Source organism: Saccopteryx leptura, chromosome 2, assembly GCF_036850995.1.
Source record: "Saccopteryx leptura isolate mSacLep1 chromosome 2, mSacLep1_pri_phased_curated, whole genome shotgun sequence".
In the NCBI taxonomy this organism is placed as follows: domain Eukaryota; kingdom Metazoa; phylum Chordata; class Mammalia; order Chiroptera; family Emballonuridae; genus Saccopteryx; species Saccopteryx leptura.
In genome coordinates this window covers 215,285,644-215,313,608 of record NC_089504.1, presented here as the reverse complement: position 1 = coordinate 215,313,608, position 27,965 = coordinate 215,285,644, and the positions used below count along the sequence as shown (strand labels likewise).

The following is a 27,965-nucleotide window of genomic DNA, read 5'->3' as shown; positions in this document are numbered from 1 at the left end:
ACCTCATTGTGTCGAGGAGCATCTGTAATCACACTAATACCACTAAGAAATGAAACACACGGAACACGCAGTCTCTTCAGCAAAAGCATATATTAAACCATTTACTGGAAACTTGTTAAAAATTAAGGCACTCCAAAGTTTATAGTTTCTTGAAGTTATAAAGTTTGGCTGCTTTTAGCACTATTTCAGAGAAAAGTATGTGGACTGGGATGACCTTTTGCATGCCTGCTGCCTTGTGGAAGGATAAAATACACTGTAGTCACTGTATTTAACTATCCCTAGCTCTACTTTCAGCTCAGCAGCCTACACTGGGTGATGTTATATACATACTAGCTACTGTATTAATACAAAGTTCATTAAAGTTGATTATAAAGGTTTTTTCTATGAATAAACAGCAGAAAGTCAAAAGTTTCAGGCTGCTTTAAAATACCAAGGAATGTTTCATAATACTTTTAATTTGCTATCAAATGCCCAAGAAATCAGAGAAATAAGACTAAAGACTTTGTTAAAAGTTAGTTTCTCAGTTTTGTGGAAATGTTAATTCCAAGCACAGGTCTCCCCGGTCAAAGGCTTATCATGCTGTTTTAATCATCCTGATCTGAATGTCAACTTTATTTGATGGTAAGAGAGCAGCAGGGGTGTGAATGTTGAATGCATGGCTTCTTCTGTGTGCCTGTTGGCCTACTTTTCCAGAGCTAAATGGTTTTCTAATTCAAAGCAATCTGGTACCAGGGAAAACATTCAGATTTAAGAAAGGCTGTTCCCATTGTTACTTCATTGTCTGCTGCTGTCCATGCTATGTGCTCAGTCTTGTTAAAGCCACATTTCTTTATCTAAAAGAAATGGAACCACAATATATGGTTCCATAGGACACCTGGAAGCTACCAATAACCTTATGAGAAGCCACCTCTAAAGGAAAGTCTCATGACACATCCAAGCCAAAGGAGTGCGGCTCAGAGCCAGGGTCACTGTATAAGCAGGACAGTCAGCAGTGTCTGTGTGGTATGTGGAGATTCCCTCACCTGGCCCAGGGCACCCCACTTCCCAGAGCACAGAGCCCTGCAGAGGTGCTGTGCAAGGCATGGTGCCTTCCTACTCGGGGCTGGCACACTGCCTGACAGCAGGGAGAGTCTCAGAGACCCAGGAGAGTGCCTCACAGGACATGTGATGGCACACAAGACTGACAACTGTGTTTACTGGGGCTAAGAGCACACACAGGGAAGTTAACAGCACTCTCAAGCTCAATGCTGGTGCACAGTAGTCCAGTCTACTGCCTTAGGGAGGCTGTTTCAAAACTACATTTATAATTCAGTTTTTCATTGGATAACAATCTTCATGTTCTAGTAAAGATATAAATTTAAAAAAAACTCTCATACAATAAGCAGTCTGAACATTGACAGTGACATTTTTTGGTGAAATCTTTTAGGCAGGGAAATAAAATCTAGGAATTATTAAAAAAAAAAAAAAAAGACTTTGAGTACTCCTCAATGCTCTTCGTCACAACTTCAGTCAGGAAGCAGGGCCACTGACACTGTGTCCTGGACAAAGAATGCCACCAGAATTGACATGTGGGAGACTGCACGACACAGACGAGACCTGCCCCTTGGCTGTAGGGAGAAATGGCATCCTCCCATCACAAGTAGAGGTGACTTTCCCTGGTTGCTGTGTGAAGCTTGTTAGTGGGTGAGTGAGAAGGCCACTGTGGTGTTAAGTGCTGCAGGCTGTCATTTTGCAATCAGCTTACAAACTGAGAAGCGGAATGTGCATGATTCCTCCTCAAACTAACAACAGAAACAAAAGCAACCTCCTCTCCACCCACCACAGGCTTAGTATCTCAAGTGACTAAATACAGAAACAGGAAAGGGCCCAGAAGCTCAGAGGACAAGAAGAGAACTGCCCTCCGGGCAGCTACAGCACTTGCTTCATCAAAGTCAGGAGGCAGGATGGGGGCAGCCAGGTCTGCAGACTGCTGTCCCCAGGAGTGGCTTTGAGACTGTCTGACATCATGGTAGAAAGTGTTTTAGTTGTTCTCAAATCTAGCATATGGGTTTTCTTCTTTAAACAAGCCTGAAAACAAAATGAACTCGGTTACAAATGCATCAAGCAAACAGCACACAAAATTCAAGACAGCAATACAATTAAGTTTTATACGAAGATTTAGTGAGGCCAATAAGAAAATGGGAGTTCTAAGCAGGTTTAAATACACTAAACCTTTTCTGAAAATCAAAGCATAGTGATTTCAGCACTGAAATAAAATGTACCAAAAACAATGATTTTAAGAAAAACAGATCCTAAGAAATAAAGACTTATTTGTTGATTCTCTCAAAGAGAAGTTAAGACATTTAAAGCCCAGGGAAAAAAAGAAATTGAATAAATAGAAAAAGAAAGGAAGAGAGAAAGAAAGAGAGGGAGGGAGGGAGGAAGGGAGGAAGGAAGGAATGAATTTAAAGCCAGCATTTCTTCCCACAGTGATTGGCTAATGTTATACAGAAAAAAAATTAAAAAACAAACAAAAAAACACTTACTTTGAATGCCCTTATAAATGTTGATTGACTTTTAAAGTTAAGGCTACAAAAAGAACTATTAAGGCCACTATCAAGTAAACTGTCAAACATTATGACATAACTGTTAGTAAAATATATATTTCACCATAAAAATTATATCTATAGTGCTAAATTCCCAGACTAGGAGTTTTTTCTTTGTAAGTGGAAACTCTCTCCCATTAAGAACCTGCCTTATACACCAAAATTATGTGGAGTCATTGCAACACATTTGTTTACTGCAGGGTTTTCTAAGGGTGGGGGTGGGGGGGAGAAGCAGGGGATGCAACAGGCTGCTTGTGTCCGAGGAGGATGGGAAGCCTTAGAATGTTGTAGTAATATAATGTTATAGTAATTAAATATATAGAAATATAAAAAATATGGAAGATATATAAAAGTAATTAGGATAATATTAAAATTAATTAAAGAAATTAAATAAAGTTATGCCATCTGGATAGGAATTACTATAGTGTGTGCAGATGTGATAAACAGACACTGACCTTTGAGCAGGGCCCAGTTAGTGTGTGTGCGAAGTTATACATAGATAAGAACTGGCTTGATGTCATAACTCTGTAAATTAACATAAACAAGAAGCTTCCCTAGGAACATCATAAAAGTGGCTTGATGTAACAGTTCAGTAGATTAACATAAAAAGGGCTCCCTTCAGCCCTGGCCGGTTGGCTCAGTGGTAGAGCGTCGGCCTGGCGTGCAGGAGTCCGGGTTTGATTCTTGGCCAGGGCACACAGGAGAAGCGCCCATCTGCTTCTCCACCCCTCCCCCTCTCCTTCCTCTCTGTCTCTCTCTTCCCCTCCTGCAGCCAAGGCTCCATTGGAGCAAAGTTGGCCCGGGCGCTGAGGATGGCTTCATGGCCTCTGCCTCAGGCGCTAGAATGGCTCTGGTTGTGGCAGAGCGAAGCCCCAGATGGGCAGAGCATCGCCCCCTGGTGGGCGTGCGGGTGGATCCCGGTCGGGTGCATGCAGGAGTCTGTCTGACTGCCTCCCCGTTTCCAACTTCAGAAAAATACAAAAAAAAAAAAAAAAAAAGGCCTCCCTTCGAGGAACTCCCATAAAGACGGTTTGAGGTGATAATTCTGTAAATTGACACCTGTTAGAAGGTGGGTTGAGATGATAATCTTGTAGATTGACACCTGTCAGAAGGCATTGGCCAGAAAAGGTACTCAAGTTAAGGGCCCCCCTTCTGAGGTAGTCGCCCAGACTCCAACGTGAACATGGACTGTCTCCATGCTGCTCTGAGCTTTGACCAAAGACAGCTGAGAGGAGCACGCCGATGGGGCCCCTTAAGCTGTACCCAGGCACTCCAAAAGGATTTCAGTAATAAATTGCCTGTGTGATTCTTGCAACTAACTTGTGTGTCAGTCTCGTGTCTTTCCTCTGGTGGCAGCTAGTGTCAGCACTGATCAGTAGCATCCTCATAGCCACCTCAAGAGTAGTCTTGAAGAGGCTGCCAGCCTGCTGATAAGCAGGAGTGTCCCACTGCACGGGGAAGTCGAATCAGGGTCGCCTAATCAACATAGAGCTTGGGCTCTACTGGGACCCAGGCCTTGGGGGGAAAGGGCCAAGTGAGTAAAGAACTATTATGTCAAATGCCAAGTACAAGCAGTCTAGTTAAGGATGTGTTAAAAAAAGGAAACAGCTCCCAGCTCTATTTCTGGTTCAGACGGAAAACAGGAAAACTGTTCTGTGATACAGAAATCAAATGCCTTCTAATAACCAAGGCCAGGGTCCATCAGCGCTGAACACTGCACTGACTGAACCAGTGCACTCAGTGGACACCTCCCTCACCGCAGGGAGCTCCGGGACATATTCCAGGGAGGAAGCTTTCCAAAGTCCAAAACATTCAATGGGCTTCACACAAACTGCTAGACTTTCAGATTTATTGCTTTAGAGAGTAGGATCCTAAAATACCACTAAAACATGGTATTTTCTTACACACATACTGAGGACTTCACAAGCAAGTCCACTCCTATCACTTCCAACAATGCTAAGCAGTCACTAAGTAGGAGCATGAACGTGCACATTGTTTATGGATATGAACCAAATGAACACAGAAGCAGACCTAATGTTCTCAACCACTAGAGCAGGGGTCTCAAACTCAACTCAGCATGTGGGCTGCAGAGCAAGATCACAGCCGTTCGGCGGCCGCACTAGGTCTACAAAAGGCAACTGTTACGCAACACTTTTCTCACTGCAGTTGAAAACAACAAAAAAAAATCAGTACAACAAGCACAATCGTACATGCAGTTTACTCAGTGTCACAAAATGACCAGAAACTGTAGTTCACATCACAACTGCTGTTAACTAAGCTAATATCTAGCTAGGATGCTAGAGAAATGAAAAATACAAGTAGGCCCCTAGGCTTACTTAATTTTATCCAAAATATTTTGAACTTCGTGGATTAGTCTGCGGGCCGCAAAAAATTGTTCGGCGGGCCGCATGCGGCCCGTGGGCCGCGAGTTTGAGACCCCTGCACTAGAGTCTCATACTGCCCCACCCCCATCTCTCAAATAAAAAACAAAACCAGGAACGAATCGCTTGGCCTCAATTTGGGCTGACTCCTTACAGAAGAAATGCAGCTCAACATGCTGAAGTCTGGATGAACCCAGGGTGGAGTAAGTACATGGGGAGACAAAGCTTGCTCCCCGCAGGTCTGCAGGTGCACCCCACCTTAAGGCAAACAAGATGACAGAACAGGGAAGGGGTTACAGCAGACCGATGTAACGGCCCGCAACTCGTAAGCCAACAAGTATTCCTGGAGAAGTTGAGATAAAAACATTCCAAGGCTTCATCTTTTAAGACACTGAGCAAGATTAGTTCCTACCAGCACCACTTGGGAAAACCTTCTCCCAGAAGAGATGTCTTTCTGTTCCCATAATGAACCCACAGCCCAAATCCTACAGTTGGACCTCATGGGATGTCAACAATGACCTAGATGGCTTGGCATCAATTTCTTACCAACTGAAATAGAGACTCAGTTGATATTTTTTCTTACCATATTTTTTTCTGATTTCATCATGCCTTGATTTCATCTCTGCTCTCCTAAAAAAAAAAAGAAATCTCATTTAGCACCAAAATACAATGCAATTTTAAAAGAAGCGCCTTTCATTTCCCTCATTAGAGAAGCTGTGGTTTGTTCTCATTTTCCAGGCTGAGAGCATCAGGCCATCATCCCTGCTGGGAAAGGCAAGGTGACACTGAACACAGCCTTCTGAGAATGCTCCAATATCATGTCATTCAATTCTTAATTTCAATAAATGCAATCCAAATGTCTAATACTGATTTTTTAGAAATTCTTTTCTTATATAAAGAAAATGTAGTGATCGGTAAAAATGTTATGCTGGGCTCTAAAAATGGTTAGGAACATGCAAATACTAGTTTGTATTTGGGGCAGATGACTTTAAGGCAGGGATCCCCAAACTGTGGCCCCCTGAGGCCATTTATCCGGCCCCCCGCCGCACTCCTGGAAGGGGCACCTCTTTCATTGGTGATCAGTGAGAGCAAAGCGTAGCGTGGCTCACATATAGTACTACTTCCGGTGACGCGGGAGGCACGCATCATGGCTCCGGAAGCGCGTCATATCACTTGTCTTGTTACAGCCAGCAGTGACAAATATGGAACTGGACATTGACAATCTCATTAGCCAAAAGCAGGCCCAGAGTTCCCATTGAAATACTGGGCAGTTTGTTGATTTACATTTACTTGTTCTTTATTTTAAATATTGTATTTGTTCCCATTTTGTTTTTTTACTTTAAAATAAGATATGTGCAATGTACATAGGGATTTGTTCATAGTTCTTTTTATAGTCCGGCCCTCCAGCGGTCTGAGGGACAGTGACCTGGCCCCCTGTGTAAAGTTTGGGGACCCCTGCTTTAAGGTGATGACATGGAAACCTGTTCAGCCTTAAGCCTCGTCAGCTGCCATACTGATAAATCAGTAGCTCCTTGAGCCATAACTCTGCCCCTTATCAGGTAAGGAGAAAGACCAAGGGCCGTTCTATGGCTGCATCACACACACACACACCAAAATGCTCTGTAATGGGAAAGTCCTGTTGTTTATCAGCACCACTGGCACAAAGACCTAACTCGGCCACAGGCAGACATGTGACCCAATCATATGCTTTCTCCCTCTCTGAGCTTCAGTTTGCTCATAAATGAAGGCTGGACAAGCTGCCTTCAAAGGCTCCTACCAGTGAAGCATTGAGAACTGTGGAGAAAACAGCTGTGTTAGATTGCTCACCGGTTTACCGGTTGCAAGCACTTGGCCCGATCAGTACATGAGCACATGGCAGCACCCCAGGTGTACAGTCTATGTAGGGCTATAGGTCCAATACTCCCAGATCGCTCTCCTGTCACCGTGAGGTGCAGTTTTCCAGATCCCTTTGCCCTTCACTGCAAAAAGCAGGTTTTCCTTTGCTTATTCGCTTGCCTGTCTTTGCAAGCCTCCAATAAACGGGTATGGCCCAACGCTTTCCAGCTCCCCAGTTCCTCTACCGTCTGCCTGAATTCAATGTGAACCTGCCAGACCTCAACCACCAGCATTACAAGAACCCACCACCATGACACCGTTAACAGGAACATTCTGCCACCCAGCTACGCCAGCTATAAACCTGATGTCACTGACTGGAGGAAACAGAAGAGGAAGTGGCAGGCCTATGACAAGAAGGGTCATGGCCTCTGGCTAGGTCCCTGCATATATAGCTTCTCATTCTTTATACCACAATCCATAAAAACTTACAGTCACATATTCATAGTTTTTAAAAATGGAGAAGACTCATGACTTATCAATGTCACTTTCCCAATCTGAGTCCCCTTGAAGAGAACTTGTCCCCATTGTGAAGGAGTCTGGCCTCACCTTTCTTCCTGCCGTATTCTCCTCTCTTCTTGCTCCCTCATGGCCTTCTCCTCTCTTTTGTCTGGCTTCAGGCTTCTCTTCTTCCTGCAGCAGCAGCAGTAGCAGCAGCACATGGTGACTGCCAGGAGGATGAGGCCCCCAATCACAGACATGGTGATAATCAAAGCCTCAAAGTTCACTGGAAGTGCAAAGGGGCTGAGTCAGAGTTGCTCGGAGCAGGGGACCCGCCAAGGAGGCAGCATCCCCTCCCATGTGGAGCCATGTAAGGGTGAGGCCCGTGCCTGCAGAGCAGACATTTCTTAGCACACAGCTGTGCCATCTAACAATTTCTCCATTAACCACGGTGGACCCAAGTTTTGGTGTAGCTTTTTCCATCACCAGACACTGTAAAGATGTTTCAAGCCTGAGGAAAATTAATGCAATCAGGAAGAGAATACTCGGCTGTGCATCTGGACTCCCCTAAAACATTTAAGTCTTAACTTCGTGGAATTCATGAAAAAAAAATTAAGTCTGATGCAGCTTATTTGATTCTTTAAGTTAAAGTCAAGAGCACTGCCCTGGCCAGGTGGTTCAGTGGATAAAGCGTCATCCTGGAGCTGAGGTCACAGGTTTAATCCTGGTCAGGACACGCAAAGTACGGGAAGCAATCAATGAGTACACAGTTAAATGGAACTAAGTGGAACAATGAATTAATACTTCTCTCTCTCTCTCTCACCCGCCCAATCAATGGGAAAAATTAAAAAAAAAAATTTTTTTTTAAAGACTTTAACATTACATTTATTCCCCATAGGAGCTAACTTCTGACAACAGCAAGCAGAGAGGACAGGCGATCTTCCCCAGGGGTTTGACAACAGCTGCCTAATCAGCAAAAAATGAGTTCATGACTTCCTGTCCAAACCAAACTACTGAGACACAGATAAACTTAAGACAAGTCTTACATTCTTTTCAAGTTCTCTTAAGGATTTGTAAATTAAAACCAGTCACTATTTTTCTATTCACTCCAAACTCTAATACTTATTTTGTGAATGTGTTTTTCAATCATCTGGTTAAACCAGCCATTGAAGAGGCCTGAAGAGCCACCTGGCCAACAGTGGGTTCCATGCCATGTGTTCCCCAGAACTCCATTTGTTTCCTGAAAATGAGGTTAAAATATCCACCACATGGAGCTGAAAATCTCTAAGCTCACTGGTCTCTTGGTTGTGGTTGGGGTGGGGCTCGGAAAGTGAGTGTTCTGCCCCCTCAAACACCCTGGTCTGTGCTGTGTAGGCCCGTGACACATTTGGATTGGCTGCCAGCGAACAGCATTCATAGTTTACTCAGTCATTTTATAATCAGGAATAGGTGGGACATCTGATCAAACCCTTCTGAGCTATAATCATGGTTTTTTTTTCCTTCTCTGACGTGTTCTAGAAGCACTAGAGTTGCAAGAAATACTAGTAATAGGTAATAATTAAAAAGGAGACCTTCACTGGCAGATGGTGTTGTTTTTGACTCGAGAACTCTATAATCAGCTTTAAAAACGAATGAAATAAGATAGCTGGCTCTCAAATATATCTACCCCTCCCAAAATACCTTTCCTGATTAGCAGCTTAAACCAGTTATAAAATAAAAACAAAAACCCCATCATAATACGAAGCAAAACTATGGGCTCCTTTCCCTGTTAACCCTGCACAGCAAATCTAACACTCTACTAAAGGATGTAGAGCTACTTGGACGAGGGAGTACACCTTGCTTCTGGAAAAAGGTTCAAAATGGTAAAGACCTCATTTTTCTCCAAGTATTCATATATATTTTGTGTGTGTCTGTGTGTGTGTGTGAGAGAGAGAGAGGGACAGATAGGGACAGACAGACCAGAAGGGAGAGAGATTAGAAGCATCAATTCTTCATTGGGCCACCTTAGTTGTTCATTAATTGCTTTCTCATATGTGCCTTGGCCAGGGGGCTACAGGAGACCGAATGATCCCTTGCTCAAGCCAATGACCTTGGGCTCAAGTTGGTGACCTTGGGGTTTCGAACCTAGGTCCTCCACGTCCCAGTCTGACTCTCTATCTACTGCGCCACCGCCCGGTCAAGCATGTTCATACATTTTTAAGGTCATTATAATTAATACCCAAAAACCAATTTTGCCTAACCTGGATAAAAGGATTCTAAATTGTAAGAATAAAAAATCACCTGTAGTGTAAGGCCTGACTTTAGTGGTAAAAGTGCCCTGACATCTGGTGAAACCAGGAGGCCAAACAACCAAGAGGTGGGAACCAGGCACAGTTCCAGCTTATTCCTAAGTGGTCAGTGTCACTTCTCTGTCAGCCTACAGAATTACTCAAGTAGTTAATCACATAGCCTTCTGGATGAGGCACCATGCCCTCGCGTTACTGCAAAGCCTCCTCCCACAGCCCCTAGCTCAGTCTCATGTCCCCACTCCCAGGGCTGTGACTACCTGTGATGAATAAACTCTGTGGCTCTCATCTGTCCAGTGTCGGGTGTCATGTCTGATCATCCCTGTGACCCTAAGGAGGGGCGTTCATTTCATAGGTATCAAAACTGCCCACCCAAACAAACAACCAAACTGCCAATCACCTGGGAAGGAGCTCAACATCATTAGCCCTAAGAGAAATGCACATTAAAACCACACTGAGATGCTGCACCTACGAGATGGACTACAGTGAAGATGACTGAGTGCCCAAGTGCTGGCAGGATGTGAACAACTGCAAGGCCCACACTGCATGGAGGAACATGAGCTGGTACACCACTCTGGAAAAATATTTGCAGACCTACTAATGCTGAACATTGTGCATGCAGTGAAGCAGCAATTCCAGGCCTACGTGGATGCCCTGTGGAGGGAGTGGGGCACCTATCCCTGGCAGCACTGGAAACAGCCCAAATGACCTTCAGCAGAATGGAGGAACACCTGTGAACACTGCCCAAAGTCAGAGACAAATAGGCACATGCAGCCCACAAGGTGGGGCCTTGTCTGAGGACTGCGCTGAATGAAGTCAGATAAAGCAGTGCAGGATTTCCTCTATGTCAAGGGCAGGACTAACCTAAGCTGATGGCAAGTCAGTCCAGCAGTCACTCACAGGATTCTGACAGCAACAGCTGTGAGTGTCAGACTGTGCATTCTGCTGGGGGGGGGGGGGGGTGAGCATCTGTGTACTTATGTAGAAACTCACCGACTAGATGTATGTATGTGTAAATACACGTGTGTTCATATTGTGGACTGTGGTCTACAGGGGGAGAGAGGGAGACTTAACATATGCGTACCCCATTAGAAGTTAAGCTCATCTTAAACAGATCATGCTTAACAAGCCAGGGTCCTCTGGTCCAGGAGTGATCTTTGTGGAACTGTGGGCAAGGACAGGTTCCATGGAGAAAACAGCCGACAAGACAAATAGAGGCCAGTGAGGCCCAGCAAAGCCTCCCTGGTATGAGGACAGCAGAGAGAATGGCCAGCTGGGGTGATATAATGAGGACATGTGTACATACACATAGTAGGTACCCTACAGCCCCCCCTAATACACACAGAATCCTGGATTCCCTGGGTCCTCAACACCAGAAGTATTTCTGACAGAGGCTCATGGATTCTAAGATGGGAGTCAGTTATAAAAGAGACAGACAAGGAATAAACTGCAGACACACAAAGTGAAGCATCGAAGTGCCCTAAGAAACAACAGCTCCTTTATACAGCTTAAGAAGGCAGCCTCTGTATGATCCCAAACCTGAATCCATAAAAGAAAGGATTAATAAACTCAACTACATAAAACGACTTCTACCCTGTTTGGGCAGCTCAGTTGGTTAGAGCATCATCCCAATAGGCCAAGGTTCGATCCCCAATCAGAAAACATACAGAAACAACCAGTGAATGTGTGAGAAAGAACAACAAATCAATGTCTGTCTCTCCCTTCCTCTCTAAATAAGTGAGATTTTTTTTTTTTTGTATTTTTCTGAAGCTGGAAATGGGGAGAGACAGTCAGACAGACTCCCGCATGCGCCCGACCGGGATCCACCCGGCACGCCCACCAGGGGCGACGCTCTGCCCCTCCGGGGCGTCGCTCTGCCGTGACCAGAGCCACTCTAGCGCCTGGGGCAGAGGCCAAGGAGCCATCCCCAGCGCCTGGGCCATCTTTGCTCCAACGGAGCCTCGGCTGCGGGAGGGTAAGAGAGAGACAGAGAGGAAGGAGGGGGGGGTGGAGAGGCAGATGGGCACCTCTCCTGTGTGCCCTGGCCGGGAATCGAACCCGGGTCCCCCACACGCCAGGCCGATGCTCTACCACTGAGCCAACCGGCCAGGGCCTAAATAAGTGAGATTTTAAAAAATAAAAATAAATAAAAAAACAAGTTCAGGCCCTGACCGGCCAGGGCCTAAATAAGTGAGATTTTTAAAAATAAAAATAAAAAAACAAGTTCAGGCCCTGGCCGGTTGGCTCAGCGGTAGAGCGTCGGCCTGGCGTGCGGGGGACCCGGGTTCGATTCCCGGCCAGGGCACACAGGAGAGGCGCCCATCTGCGGATGGCTCCTTGGCCTCTGCCCCAGGCGCTAGAGTGGCTCTGGTCGCGGCAGAGCGACGCCCCAGAGGGGGCAGAGCGTCGCCCCTGGTGGGCGTGCCGGGTGGATCCCGGTCGGGCGCATGCGGGAGTCTGTCTGACTGTCTCTCCCCGTTTCCAGCTTCAGAAAAATACAAAAAACAAACAAACAAAAAAACCATACACCACAAATTAATTTCAATGGCAAACTAGAAAACAACCTGAATCTCACAAAGGGCTAACCTCCCCATCCCCACAAAGAATACCAGTCACAACCACAGGCAAAGGGACACATGAGAAAAGGTAGGGACATGCCCATGCTGAGCAGGAATTCCTTGCTTGCGAAGTTAGAGCCCCTACAGGAACCATAGAAGCCAAGGTGGGGCACGAACACCACACTGACATAAAGTGCTGAGCCATCCAAAAAGCAGCCCTCCCCAAGAGTGTGGAGACTCCATGCAGAGCCAAGGCTTTGACCTGAAGGTGGGCCTCCAGATCCCAAGGATCCCCCAGCTGCTTTCTGAGACACCACAAGCTGACACTGGCTTCCCGGCTTCCCGACTTCCCACTGGGAGCATCAAAGAACTGCTCTAGGAGTGTGTTTTCTGGCAGCTTATGTTAAATAAGCACAAACGGAATTTTCAAATCCTCCACTGGTTTTGCAAGAAGCCGATGGAAATGACCACTTACCCCAGCACACACCCCAGCGTGCAGAGCTCAGCTTACAAAGAGAAGGAGGCGGCAAGATTTTTGTTACTGGGTAGTCCAAGCACGTCTTATCAGTGTTGCACCACAGACACTGAGAGAGATAAATGTTAGACGTTAGAAACTCAATGTAAATGCCAAAGAACCAGACTGTCCAGGACCTGATTCACATTAACCACTCATTCTGCTCACCCTTAGGGGAATGATAATGGCTTTGGTTCCTATACCAACACAGTGGCTCAACCACCCAAGAACCATTTTACTCAAACCTCTTCCATTTGGTACCGTAAACAGTCATGTACCTTTTGTGTTGGTCTTGAAAGATGCCAGGCAGCTCCCTGCCCAGGGCCTTTGCATGTCCTGCTCCTTCTGCTCAAAACATTCATCCCCAGACACATGTGGCTTCCTAACCTTCATGAGGCCTAACCTGAGCAACCTATTTAAAACTGCCCCCCTTACCTCCCTCCCTGCTGTGGCATTACCTCCTGAACACTCAGGCTGCCTATCTTGACCCATGTGCAGGAGGGCAGGCATACGTGTGTATCACTGAAGGATCCCTAGCAAGTGGACCAAATGTGGCTCATGGCAGGACCATTTGTCAGTGGTCTTCTATGACTGTGGTCAACACCATGTGAAGATACTACCTCTGAATCTACAAGTACAGCAAGTGACTGTTACTTCCAACAGTCTTAAAGACAGTGCAACCGAGGCTCAAAGGCACCTGCCAGAACCTCAGAGCTGGCACCCTGTGGATGCTCCCAAGTCCCGAACAGTGTCAGGGGAGAGGCGGTCTGGGACACGGACAGGGCCTGCACCCCAGTGTGCAGGGGAGCCCGGAGCCAGCACTGCAGCCACAGGCAACACAGGAAGTGCGGCTTAGGCTGCACAGCGTGCCCGCACAGGTCAGGACTTCGCTTGTTATTTTAGATCTCGAAGGTAACAGTCTTATGGAGTTTTTTTCCTTTGAATTTTTAATAGGAAAGAAAGTCATGGTATTTTGGGGGCATATTTTTCAGGATAGGGTAAACGTCCATTACAAAAATATTAAAACAAAATCTGGGTTTCCCCAGACCTCTTTACATGATGTCACATTAGCATGTTGTGTTTAAAATGGTTGTGCATACTTTTTTGTTTTTAATTTTTTTTATTGATTTTTAGAGAGGGAGAAAGGGGGAGAGAGAGAGAGAAAAAAAACACATTGATTTGTTGTTCCACGTATTCATGCCATCATTGGTTAAGTCTTTTATGTGCCCTGACCAGGGATCAAACCCACAACCTCAGCATGCAGCAAGAACACTCTCACCACTGAACTACCTGGCCAAGGCCTGTTGAGCATATTTCATAAATAGTAAGAAAACCCTATTATTTTAGGTGTTTTAGAATATTTTGCATTTTAGTGGTTTTATTCTGGCTTAACAATTTAGGTAAATCTTCCATTTTCAAATAGCTTAAGTTTTAAAATTTAATTGAATTTATTTTTAAAGATTTTATTGAAATTATAGAGAGGGGGTGGGGGGCGAGAAGTAGATGCTTCATTCTAGCATTTACTTGGTTGCTGGCGATATGTGCCTTGACTGGAGAAGCCCGGGGTTTCAAACCCACAACCTCAGCATTCCAGGTTGCTGCTCCATTCACTGCACCACCAAGGCCAGGTTAAATAGCTTAAGTTTTAAATGTGTACTTCTCCATATGATGGTTTTACCAACAGTTGTAAAGTTCACTAGAAGGATAAGTTCTCTTTTGTGGAGGTGTTGTGGTTGTTTCTTTAGATCTATGAAAGAATATGCACATGGTGAACAAAGTGAAGTGACACCAACAGGAGACGCAGTGTGCCCTCAGACCTCCCTTCTGCCCTGCTCAGGCTCCTGCCAGGCCGCCCAGGCACTGCACATCCTTTCAGAAACTTCTGTGCATTCCTGGACTCATGAACACGGGTCTACCCTGCTTCCATCCACTCGCATGTGTGCAGCAGCTCTGACTTGGTCTGCCTGGATTCAGAGTGGGGGTCCCAACTTGAGAGGAAGTACCCACCCTACACCTCCATCTGCACTTCCCCACCCTCCTTCCCAGGGGGTGAGGGTTCATCAGGACAATACTGCAAAGGTATTTGGGGAGCTGCAAAACCATGTAGACCCTGAGTCATTTTTATGGCTGAAATGACTTTCAATAGGAAAACTCAGACACTGAAAAGCAGCAGCATCACAAAAATGCCAGCTGAGGACCAGAGCCACCAGATCCAGCTCAGCATCGTCAATGCTAAGACCTGAAACACAGTAGGAGCTCTTTACCAGTTTAAGTGGCAGAGGAAAGTCCTACCACCTACAAGATGTGTTTGGGAACCCTAACACTGTCATGTGGGCGCCAGTGCTTTGTGAAAACATGGCCCACTTCTTGGAGTGAAAATAGTCTCACATCTTTTCTGACCTGTCCCAATGTCATTAAACCCCCCTGCCAGAAAAAGAGAAACAGACTGTGTAGTTTTGACACATGCAGAAACCCCAGAGTGGGAAGGCAGCCTCCCTCAGAGCCCCAGGACAAGGCCCACAGAAGGTGTTTTCTCTCCCAGCCATCTCCACCCTGGGTCAGCTTCTTCAGGTCCCCAGTGCAGTACAAAGTGCTGCAGGGTAACAAGGCCACACTCTCGTAGCCAAGGGGCTGCTGGGTCCAGTACTGCCTGAGAAGTCAGTGACCGAGGAGCAGCACTGTTCCCACAAGTCCGGTGACAAGCCCAATATGGTGGGGAGTTTTCCCAGTGTCACATGTTATCACTCTCTACTTCTCTCTGATAGCTAGATGCACACACCTATGTGTTAGATCCCATGCTGGCCCCTCTGGAGGTGACCCCCATGGGCGGGCCAGTGCTCCAGAGCAGCTGGGCCTTAAAAGAACTAGGGACATTGGTGCATCCTGGCTCAAGGCTCACCTCATAACCAATGAGCTATGGACAGTCTGACCCCACTGAGCCAAACGCCCTCTAAGTCCTTCACCCATCTGACGCCTGTGTCTCTCCTGGCTCTCGCCTCTCTCCTCCACTCCTGTGTGAAGAGCTGAGAGAGAAGCATCTCCCCTGATCCTGATGGAGACACGGGACACAGAGCACTCAAGACTTTGGCTAGAGGTTTACAGATGGCCCATGTTCCTCTGGCAGGCTGGCAAGGAGAGCTGACTCCTCAGCACTGAGTACAGCGGTTGTGGCAATGGCTCTGGGCTCTCCCACCCCATTTCCAGGGCCCTCCTGCATGACAAAGTCAGAACCCCATCACCAGCAGGTCTCTAAGGTCTAATGACACCAACATGAGGCCTAGTCACAGGTTAACTCATTGATTATAGGTAAGCATGACCTCTCAGCCCAGCACTCAGACTATCTGCTCCTCTATCTATACATCAACCCTTCAGAACAGCACCGCTCACCAATGTCCAACTGCCACCTCAGGGAGGTGGCTTCCCTGGCAGCCCACACATGCTGCCAAGCGCAAGCCTGGTGCACACCCTTTACAACACCCACACTTGTTTCAGGAGGTAAATATGCATATTGATGCTCTGGTGCTATCTGCAGCCTTCATGGGACAGCTTGAGATGCCTGAGGAAGGCTAAAATAATATTTACTATCTATCATGAAAACACCCCACATCCCCAATAGCAGAACCTGTACCGCACACCAGGGACCCTCCCATTAGAGAAATCAGGCCTGCTTCCAGTCATGTGTTGGCCCACGTGTTACTTACAGAGACATTTTTCAGACACTCTTCACAGGTCCTGTTTGTGTTCTGGGAACAAACTGTGGGGAACAGAAGAAACAAGTCACTGAGAACCATGCATGAGTATCAAACAGGAGGATGGAGAGGGAAGCACTGAGTGACGCACAGGGTCCTCTCTGGGACCAAGCCTCCCAGGGACACAGACAGTAGAGTAGTCACTGAGCCCTGCTGCAGCAGGGCTGCAAGAAGCACAGGGTAACAGCACCATGGGGGTCTTCCAGGAAGGTGACTCGGCATCTTCTCAGGAGGTGAGCCACACAGGTCAGCTACTACAGATCACTAGCCAGCTGAGGCCACCAGCTCAGCAGCACTCTTTGGAAGCAAAGGCAACAGCAATGCCAGGCCCATGTGACTAAAACCAGGGTTCCAGCCCCCTGGCCAGTCCTCCCAGCCCCTAGACCAGCGGTTCTCAACCTGTGGGTCACGACCCCAGCGGGGGTCGAACGACCAAAACACAGGGGTTGCCTAAAGCCATTGGAAAATACATATTTATTATACAATACATTTTTAAATAAAATATGTATTTCTGATGGCTTTAGGCGACCCCTGTGTTTTGGTCGTTCGACCCCGCTGAGGTCGTGACCCACAGGTTGAGAACCGCTGCCCTAGACAGAGATATATGCTCCTAGCACACCAGGAGAAGTTGGGGGCAATCCCACAGAGCACCCTGGACTCTCCTAGCTCCAGGGAAGAAAGGGTCAAACCCATACTGGGAACGTACACATTTCCATTACGTTATCAGGCAACTATTTATCCCACCCCACCCCTTAAAACAAACACACACTTTGAAGTGCTCTGCAGCCCTGGCCCTACAGCTCTGTTGGTTAGAATATCGTCCTGATACTCAACAGTTACCAGTTTGACCTCCAGTCAGGGCATATAAAGGAACATTTCTGTCTGTCTTTCTCTCTCTCAAATCAATTTAAAAAAAAGAGCTCTGTACAAACTCATTAATCACCGGGAACTACAATTTAAAATCATGATGATAATACCACTTTATACCCACCAGAATGGCTATGGCTAAAATTAAAAAGACTGACAATACTAAATGTTGCCAAGGCTGCAGAACAAATGGAGGCTCTCATACAGTTTTGGTGGGAGGGCAAAATGGTTCCGCCACTTGAAAAAGAGATCTGGCACTTCCTCATAAAACAAATGCATAAGACTACCCTATGATTCAGTATTCTACTCTTAGGTATTTCACCCAGGAAAAATTAGAATATACATCCACAGGAAGACTAGAATAGGAGTGTTCATAGCAACTTTATTTATAATAATGCCAAAAGTTGAAAACAGCCCAGATGTCCATGTATAGAAAGATGGACAAACTAGTAGTGATACAATAGAACACTATTCAGCCATTAATAAGTAATACTCTATATACATAAAACATAGATGGGTCTGTAAACAATACAAATGGAGCCACTTGAAAATGGAGCTGGAGCTGCTATGCCAGAGGAACCGTCTCGCATGTCTTCCTCCCCAAATCTCTGGAATGTTAGAACAGGGCAAAATAACCTTTGACTGGGTCTGAACTGACAAGAAAGCAGATACTACGACTACTGGACTGAAAATTAAAAACAGTGTTTAGAATTGATGTCACTATATTACGTTATCTGCACAAATAGCAATGTCTTCCTTCCACTGATGTAACTATCCCCCCCCCCTTTCTCATACCCATTGCTTCTGTCTCCTAATAGGAATACAAATAGCTATTCTTATTGATCTCAGATAAATGCTTGCTGCCTCTCACTTGGAAAGGCCTTTTATTTTTAGCTTAGCAGATCTAATAACTTATTGAATGGCATACTTACATTTCTAGCATTTTACTTTATGTACAATTTATCTCTTAATAATGTGCAGTGAAGGGGGGGGGCAGGGGAGAGAGCCTGATGTCTGTACCTCATTTCAAAATGCCTTCATGGAAGGATACAAGGAGGACACTCGGACAGAGATGTCACACCAAAATGTGAAGGACGAAAGCTGAGTTTTGTATATGTGAGCGTTCACTAGACTATTTTTTTCAACTTTGCTATGTATAGCTTTTCATAATAAAATGTAGGGAAAATAGCTTTAACTTCAAGTTATACTTGTTATTCATTGTATTTGCTAAGTGAGACTTACTCTAAAAGAGCTGATTCTTCTTTTTTTGTTGTTCTATTCAATAGTGTGGTTTTTCTACCTTCCATTTCTCCAAATAAAATCCTATTTTATTTTAAATGAAATAAAAACCCATTCTTTCACGTATTATTCTGCAATTATTAAATCATGCTCTTTCAGTATCTCTAGTGGTATGCTACTGCGTTCATGTTGGAGCTTATTTTGAAACTACTTTAAGTACTCAGAACAACAGATTTTATTTAGCCCCAGGAATGTAAAGAAAATTAATAACCTCTGAAAGCCTCAATATCTCAAAGCACTGCTAAGAGAGGCAGGGTGACAGTGGCACTTTGATAAGAACAGCACTATCACAAAAAACCCCACAAAAACAAAACAAAAAAACTGTACCATTGCCATTTTTAGAGGTCCCGATGCCTTGGCATGGGGAAGTGGGGGTATTGTTAGGGTGATGCACTCTGAACAACTTGATTCCTACCTCTGTCCACCGTAGGGCCTAGAAAGGACAACAGCCAGTAGCAGGGGCAAGTGTGGTGCCCAGGTCTTGGTTTCTAGATGCTGTTCCTCACTAAAAAAACTGTACCATTGCCATTTTTAGAGGTCCCTCACTAAAAAAACCCAGAACTCCTTGGAAATACTGGCTGATTCCAGAACTGGGGAAGAGGAAGGACAACATCAGCCTGGGGCAGCTTGCTGTGCCAGAAAGTGGCACAAACTAATGTGTAAATGGTAAAGGGATCCAAAGCCAGTTTAGTGGGGGCCCTCCTTGTCAAACTGGGACAATTTAAACATCCAAGTGAATGAAAGCAATGGGCTCTGAGCCCTTGAACAGTCCATAGTTTCACACTGACATGAATACAGAGAAGGCAACAAGAAAAGGTGGAAGTTTGGTCCTGGCCAGTTGGCTCAGTGGTAGAGCATCAGCCTGGCTTGTGGATGTCCCAGGTTTGATTCCCAGTCAGGACACACAGGAGAAGCGACCATCTGCTTCTCCATTCCCCCCCTTCTCTCCCAATCTCATTCTCTCTCTCTCTCTCTTTCCTCTACTTGATTCGAGTGCACCGGCCCTGGGCGTTAAGGATGGCTCCACTGAGCCTCTGCCGCAGATGCTAAAAATAGCTTAATTGAGAGCATGGCCCCAGATGGGGGTTGTCAGGTGGATCCCAGGCCAGATGCATCTCACCTCCTCTCACTTTAAAAAGAAAAAAAAATTTTTTTTAAAGGTGGAAGTGCCTGACCTGTGGTGGGGCAGTGGATAAAGCATTGACCTGAAATGCTGGGGTTGCCGGTTCAAAACCCTGGGCTTGCATGGTCAAGGCACATATGGGAGTTGAAGCTTCCTGCTCCTCCCCCCCTTCTGTCTGTCTGTCTGTCTGTCTCTCAACCTCTCTCTCTCTCCTCTAAAATGAATAAACAAAAAAAAAATAATAATTTAAAAAGGTGGAAGTGTTTCCACTTTGCAGCCATAATGGTAAACAGGGACACCAAGACCACTGTGACCTTTGGTGGCACATCCCAGTTTAATCATCATTTAATTGTGAGAAAACAGTACCTGAAAAGTGATCCAGGCCCTGGCCGGTTGGCTCAGCGGTAGAGCGTCGGCCTGGCGTGCGGGGGACCTGGGTTTGATTCCCGGCCAGGGCACATAGGAGAAGTGCCCATTTGCTTCTCCACCCTCTCCCTCCTTCCTCTCTGTCTCTCTCTTCCCCTCCCGCAGCCAAGGATCCATTGGAGCAAGGATGGCCCGGGCGCTGGGGATGGCTCCTTGGCCTCTGCCCCAGGCGCTAGAGTGGCTCTGGTCGCGGCAGAGCGACACCCGGGAGGGGCAGAGCATCGCCCCCTGGAGGGCAGAGCGTCGCCCCTGGTGGGCGTGCCGGGTGAATCCCGGTCAGGCGCATGCGGGAGTCTGTCTGACTGTCTTTCCCCGTTTCCAGCTTCAGAAAAGAAAAAGAAAAAAGAAAAAATAAATAAATAAAAAATAAAAGCGATCCAAGTATCACCAAGACAAACTGTGGCAACATGACAATGGGACAAAGTGACAGCAGGTACCTCCCAGAGGATGAGGAAGGACAGTCACCAAGTAGTTGAATCCTGTCAAAATGAACTGGAATCGAATCAAAGGAAATCCAGACAAGACCAAACTGAGGGTCTGTCCACGAAGCGGCTCTCTGAAAACACAAGGCTGAAGCTACTCCAGAGAAACAGAGATTAAGAGACACAACTAAACGTACCATGTAAGCCTGGATGGGGACAGAGGACAGGACATGGGACAGAGGACATTACTGGGATACTGAAAAACTGTGTAACAGGATGCATATGTTAAATCAAGTATTCACATATCATATCACCGATAATCCAGATTTTGGTCATTATATTCCCATCATATCAAAGAATGTCTTTGTTTTTAAGAGACACATCCTGAAAATGTTAGGGGTAAAGGACCCCATCCCAATTTACTCTCAAACGGTTGTGTTAAAACAAACAAGACGACAGGGAGAGGGGAGTGGCAAAGCAGACGTGGCAAATGCTGTGGGGACAGAAAGGTACTCAGCTCATTGTTCTAGTTTCTTCAACTTCCCTGTAGCGCAGACATTTTTCTAAATAGAGAGTTAGGCAGGGGAGGCACAGTATACCGGGTAACACACCCACTCTAGCTCTTTTTGAAAACTTTTTTTTTTTTTTTTACAGAGACAGAGAGAGGGATAGACAGGGACAGACAGACAGGAACGAAGAGAGATGAGAAGCATCGATCATCAGTTTTTCATTGTGACACCTTAGTTGTTCAATGATTGCTTTCTCATACATGCCTTTACTGTGGGGCTACAGCAGACCGAGTGACTCCTTGCTCGAGCCAGCGACCTTGGGTTCAAGCTGGTGAGCTTTGCTCAAACCAGATGAGCCTGCGCTCAAGCTGGCGACTTTGGGGTCTCGAACCTGGGTCCTCCGCATCCCAGTCTGATGCTCTATCCACTGCACCACCACCTAGTCAGGCAAAAACTTTTAAAAGAAAGGATGCACTTCGTTCTCATCAATATTAATGGAGTGGCAACAGGCAGCAGGAGTGATGAGTACAGGAATTTTTTTTTTTTTTGTATTTTTCTGAAGTTGGAAACGGAGGCAGTCAGACAGATTCCCGCATGCGCCCGACCAGGATCCACCTGGCATGCCCACCAGAGGGCGATGCTCTGCCCATCTGGGGCGTTGCTCTGTTGCAACCAGAGCCATCCTAGCGCCTGAGGCAAAAGCCATAGAGCCATCCCCAGTGCCCGGGCCAACTTTGCTTCAATGGAGCCTTGGCTGCGGGAGGGGAAGAGAGAGACAGAGAGGAAGGAGACAGGGAGGGGTGGAGAAGCAGATGGGCGCTTCTCCTATGTGCCCTGGCCGGGAATCGAACCCGGGACTCCTGCATGCCAGGCCGACGCTCTACCACTGAGCCAAACAGCCAGGGCTGAGTACAGGAATTTTTTCATGGGGATTTTCATTCTTAAAGTCTTTCTGATAACTGGTCCTGTGTGAACTAAAAAAACTGCTCCAAAGAACACACAATAAACTACGTCCACCCTTAGGACCTCTGATTATGGGCTAGTATGAGTCAACAAAGAAGCATGGGAAGCGAAGGCCAAGGAAACCGCCCAGCCTTTCTCCTGAACCCAGCACGGCCAGGAATTGGGCAGGTTTTCAACACAGGCAGAAATGTCCATGTTAAACAAATTCAGAGCCAGGAAAGGTCATGCTGTTCTCCCTTGAAAATACCTCTATCCTCTTGCGTAGTAAGAAAGGACAATACATTAACCATTTGTCACTGTTTCAAAGATGGGAATTTTCCTTCTGCAAGAGGTCACTGGCTGCATCTCATCACGGGATACAGAAAACCATGTGTTCAAAGCCAGAGAAAGAAAAAGAAAAAAAAAAAGTTCTGTTTTTTAAGTCTACTGCTGAATGTGAATGTCCTGACTTCTGTAATATGATGGCTGAAAATCTTCAACTTAGATTCTATTCATTAATGATTAGAGAACTTTAAGTCTCACTCACTTTGGAAATTAAAAGACCAAAAAAAAAAAAAAAGAAAAAGAAAGAGGTTCTTCCGTAAGATACACTAACCCATGACCCACTTTCGAGTTCTTTCCTTAGGTTTCAGGTGAGTCAACTGATCAAGTACAAAAGGACATACACTAGCATGTGCAAAGAGATACGTCTTTTTAGAATAAGGAAACAAATAAGTACACATTTTACGGTCCATGTGTCACACAATATGCCAAAGAGGTGCAACTGCCAAATCCCTAAGTGGTTAAACAAGCCCCTTAATTTGGGCATTGTGCCCACACTACACATGACAGAGCCTACACCAGTGGTCCCCAACCTTTTTTGGGCCACGGACCGGTTTAATGTCAGAAAATATTGGGTTGGGGAATAAGTTCGTAGCGTTTTTATATTTTCTTTTATTTTACAATGATTTGTTTGCTGTTTGGCAAAGGGTAAGTATTCACTCGATAAAACTCTTTCTGCTCTACAAAACTATGTTAATTGTATTTTTGAGTTATTTAATTTTTTATTAGTTTTGAGGCTTAGAAATGGAATACCCAGGAGGCAAAATCAACATTTTCGACACCTGCTCTTCTTTGCTTTTCATCGAGGTCAAAAAGCTGCCGAAGCAGCCCGGGACATTTGCGACATGTATGGAGAAGGTGTCACAGGCGAGTCTACAGCATGGAAATGGTTTGCAAAGTTCAAAAATGGCGACTTTGACGTCGATGACACGTCCCGCAGCGGAAGGCCTTCTGAATTCGATGAAGAATGTCTCAAATCACTTTTGAAGGAGAACGGTCGCCAAACCAGTCGTGAATTGGCGGAAAAAATGAACTGCGATCATAAAACGATTCTCAATCACCTTCATTCAATGGGATTTACCGAAAAATTGGGAGCCTGGGTGCCTCACGAGCTCAATGAAAAAAACAAAGAAAGTCGCCTTCAAATTGCTTCTCAGCATCTTGCCCGCCATCGAGCAACACGTGGTCATAAACAGCGCTTTTTGTACCGAATCGTCACGGGAGATGAGAAATGGTGCCTATACATCAATATGAAGCAAAGAAAGGAGTGGGTGGCTCCAGGAGATACACCAAAGCTGAGAGTCAAGCCGGACCTTCATCCAAAGAAGATCATGATATGTGTTTGGTGGGACTGGGAGGGCATGGTGCACTGGGAAATGCTCGAAAAGAATGCCACGGTCAACAAGGAGCTCTACATTGCCCAGCTACACCACGTGAATGAGGCTATTCGACTGAAAAGACCTGATCGACATGGTCAAACCATACTCCTTCACGACAACGCCAGGCCCCATGTTGCACAAGTTGTCAAAGCCGCACTCCAAGAGCTCGAACGGGAGGTCCTTCAGCATCCGCCGTATTCTCCGGACCTTGCAACGACCAACCGATTATCATCTTTTCCGCTCCCTGTCAAACCATATGAAGGGCGTTACCTTCGATAACAAAGAGGTCCTTAAAAACTGGCTCAACAACTTCTTTGACACCAGACCAGGTGATTTTTGGCGGAACGGCATCAACAAATTGGTCGAGAGGTGGGAAGAGGTTGTAAACAGCAACGGCGAATATATAATTGATTAACTTATTGATATAATTATTGTTTTTTGTTTAAATAAAAGTCTTCGGTAAAAACGCTACGAACTTATTCCCCAACCCAATATTTTCACGAACTGGCCTTTAGGGTGGGACGGATAAATGTACCATGTGACCGAGACAAGCAACAAGAGTGAGTCTTAGACGGATGTAACAGAGGGAATATGATCATTTTTTAAAAATAAAACATCATTCAGACTTAAATATAAATAAAACAGAAATAATGGAAGTTATTTATTCTTTCTCTGTGGACCGGTACCATATGGCCCATGGACCGGTACCGGTCTGCGGCCTAGGGGTTGGGGACCACTGGCCTACACTGTCCATTTTATGTGAGAAGTGAGGGTGGAAAATTCACTTAGACAAAAAAGCCCTGGTCTTTGTCATATTCCTGTAAAAAAGAGTACAGACTACAGTACATAAGACCATGGATCATGTGTACACATACCGAAACACTTCCACTTCCTGCTAAGAAAGCCCCAGTTCTTAGGAGGGCTGCAGACCCCTGCAAATCCAGCTCCCACAATGAGGAGCTGTCTGGCAGCCCACGAAGCTCCTTTGGATCCTTCCCTCCATTTAGGACACTAGCCTGAGTCCTCTGAGGAGTTGTCTGTCCCCAAAATGTACAGGTGAAACTCTGGGATGGAGTCTGTCCCCATGTACAATACAAGTGGGGTCCAAAAGCATAAGACTGCTTCAATACAATGAAATTGCTCTCAAGAGCTTCAATGGCTGGTGGGTTCATCACATCTCCCCTCCAGCAAAGCACAGAAGAAAACAGTAGAAATTGTTGGTTTTGGATGGGTATGATGTATACTTAGAATTCACATACCAGGGACAGTTAATTTTATGTCACTTTGACTGCTGGGCTAAAGGACACTCACAGGCTGGTAAATCTTACTTCAGGGTGTTGTCTATGAGGATGATCAAATTAGTGTCTGAATCAGTAGAGTGAGGATAGCAGATCACCCTTCCCAACAGGGTCTGTTGAGGGGCCCAAAAGAACTAACAAGAGAGGAGTATGAATTTACTCTCTTCTAACTCCAGCTGGGACTTCTATCTTCTCCTGCCCTGGGACATCAGTGCTCCTAGTTCTTGGGCCTTCAGACTGGGCTGCAACTTCTTGTATGACAAACAGTAAAAATCTCACACTCAGTACACACATACCTTGTGGGAAGGGGGGACCTCAGTGCTGTAATAGTGTTCCCCCACCCCCGTCAATTAAAGGTGAATGCAGACCCCAAGGGCACCTGGACTGTGAACACCATAACACACCACCATTCTTCCTATTTCAAGGTGTTGCTGACAAGAGAAACAATTCATCCACCACCCACCCAAGACCTGGGGCATATCTAGGAGACAAAAGTGGGATTACTAGGAGCTAAAGCAAATGAGAACAGCTTCCAAGTAAATTGACAGCAATTACTTCTCATGTCATGTGGCTAGAGAAGGAGCTGTTTTGTTTTTTAATCCAAAATATTATAATGACTTCCAGTTTAATTTCCAAACACTTCAGGGCATTTCCTGACATGCACCCTCAGCCATTGAGAGATTCTTGTGCCATCAGATTCTTTTGGCAGATATCCATTCTGTTTGCTAAAAAGTACTCATTTCACCCTGTCTGCTGACAACTCAATTTAGACCAAAAGTTCCCTCTACAGTGCAACTGTAGTGCTTTGTCAACAAATGTCACAAATACATACACAGAATTACATCTAAAAGTAGATCAAAAGAAACTCGAAGAGTCCTGCTCTGTAATAAAATCATAAGGTCACAAAGAGGAAAAGTGTTTTCTGTGCTAAACAGACATTGACAAAGGCTGGGCTAACACAAGTTGAGAAAAGTACTGGCCCCTGAGCTGGGCCCAAGTAAATTCTACTTGTAAAGGTCTTGAAACAGAGATTAAGAGGCCTGTCCCTGGCTCTGCTACCCACAACTAGTGATCACATACAGCAGCCAGTTTAAAACACTTCTGAAACAACTCCCACACTACAGTCTTGGCTCAAACCTTTCCCCATTTTCCACCAAGCCCTGGGGCTGTGGCACCCCATTACTACCCCCCCCCCCGTGAGGCCCCCATCTAGCAACACAGTACCCTCTTTCTGCAATTCTTTGGCCCTCAGGTCATGCAATTTCCTGTACTAACACTGCCCTCCACCCCTAGCACTCTAATAGGTTGTTTCTTGGTCAGTCTCCCCAGAAACTCAGCTTCTCAACGACAGATAAAAAGTCTGGGTCACTATCATCACCACAGCACCCGGCACAGTGGTTAATCACAGGTGGGCTAAACCAGTGAAAAAGGCCCACAGCAGTTCTGGAGTGTAAGAGAATCAGTTTGCTTCAAAGTGGTAGACGCTATGGCACTGTGCATTCTTGCCTCAATCTAAGGCCCGAGTATAGTACTGGCCCCGACACCATCCCCGCCTTTGCAACCCTCAAGGGTTTGGCACGGGGACAACGGCCACGATCACCTGTGGGGCTCGAGCAGGTTCTTCAGATCTAATACTGCAATCCGGACTCCGACTCTGAACCCAGGAGCTGTTTCCGGGGCTCGTGGTACCCCATCATTGGTGAGGGGTCGTGGTGAGGCTAAGCGAGAGGACACTGCTGAGCCAGGCCTGGAAGCTCCGCAGGAACCCTGTAAGCTCCGCAGGAACGCGCTACAGCGCTGGACCACCTCGCACCGACGCGCGGGGTGATGGCCGCGTCTGAATCAAGACAAAGGGACAGCCTGCTCCCTCCTAGTGCCCCAGCTGCGCGGAGGACCACAGGACCGGACACTTGGGTGGCCCTAGTCTGCTGCCCCAGCAGATTTCGGCCAGAAGCGGGGGAGAGGGGTAGAACCGGGAAAGATGGGAACCCGCGACGCAGCCCTGGGTCCACGCCCCTTGCCGGGCCTCAGGTCCCCGCACACTTTCCGCCTCCCAGCCCCTCGCCTGACGCCAAGACCCTGCACCCCTCCGGCGCCCCGCCCCATCTCAGAACCAGAACCTTCTCCGCCGTCCTCACCGTCTCCGGGCGAATTCAGCACCGCGGCTGCGGGGAGGAGTAGCAGGAGCAGCGTGGTGCCGCCGAGGGTCAGTCCCCAGCGTACCGTTGGTCCGCAAGCCCTACCGAACCCCATGGTGGCTGTGGCCCAGCTGATCAATCGACCACCTGCCCGCCAGATAGCCGTCGCTGGGAATAGACTGGCGCCGGAAGTGGGCGGGACGGACGGCGCTGGCGAGTGCGCAGCCGCGGTCTCCAGCTCGCTCCGCCCCTCGTCCTCGGGCCCTCCCCTTGAGAGTTTGTTCCCCGCATTCCTGTGCGGGTGGGACTTAGTGCGGCTGCTCAGATGGACGGCCACGACTACGAGGCACCTCCCCCCACCGTGAGTCTGTGCGCCTGCGCGGCTGAAAGACACGTTCTGTGCCGGGGTGGCTTCGTTTTTAATTGGCCAGCGAATCTGTGTAGTGTTTGGGGGAATAGGGTTGCGCCGTGGCCTTTACAGTAAAATGGTGAAGAAGTCCTGGAAAGTGGCCTCAGAGACTCCCTGTGCTGCAGCTTCTCCTCCTACCTTGGTCTCGCGGGCACAAAGAGCAGATACTTGCCGGACCCCGCCTGGAAGACACCCTTCTCCGTTTTCTCCTCCCTCCCCCCAGCCCGCCCAGGTTCCTTGACGTCCTTGCCGGCCATTCCCCGCCGACACCCCGCCCCTCCAGTCCTTCAGAGTCCTGCTGTAGGCGCATCCTGATCTCTGGCAGTTCATCCACACACCACTACCACCCTCTCCCCAGACACCGCCTCCGCCTCACCCCTATAAAGTGAAAAGGGGCATTGCATT

The 27,965-nt window shown here is 46.7% G+C and overlaps 1 protein-coding gene across 1 annotated transcript; it reads right to left on the bottom strand.

Moving 5' to 3' along the window:
- Window positions 1-71: 71 nt before the first annotated feature.
- PTTG1IP (PTTG1 interacting protein) lies at window positions 72-27,698 on the bottom strand. The gene is made up of 6 exons (XM_066370025.1): window positions 27,152-27,698; window positions 16,359-16,411; window positions 12,619-12,727; window positions 7,409-7,586; window positions 5,550-5,596; window positions 72-2,067 (listed from the first exon to the last, which is right to left on the bottom strand). The coding sequence occupies exons 1-6, from the start codon at window positions 27,264-27,266 to the stop codon at window positions 2,021-2,023; spliced, it is 549 nt and encodes a 182-aa protein (XP_066226122.1). The 5' UTR covers window positions 27,267-27,698; the 3' UTR covers window positions 72-2,020.
- Window positions 27,699-27,965: the final 267 nt, after the last annotated feature.

Bases quoted from the DNA above. Each gene is read 5' to 3' on its own strand.
- PTTG1IP (XM_066370025.1), bottom strand. From the start codon at position 27,266: ATGGGGTTCGGTAGGGCTTGCGGACCAACGGTACGCTGGGGACTGACC. The intron at 12,728-16,358 runs GTAAGTAACACG...TATCTCTCTCAG, and splicing joins AGTGTCTGAAAAATGTCTCT to TGTCTGTGGTGCAACACTGA. The intron at 2,068-5,549 runs GTAAGAAAAAAT...TTTTGTTTTCAG, and splicing joins TGAAATCAGAAAAAAATATG to GCTTGTTTAAAGAAGAAAAC.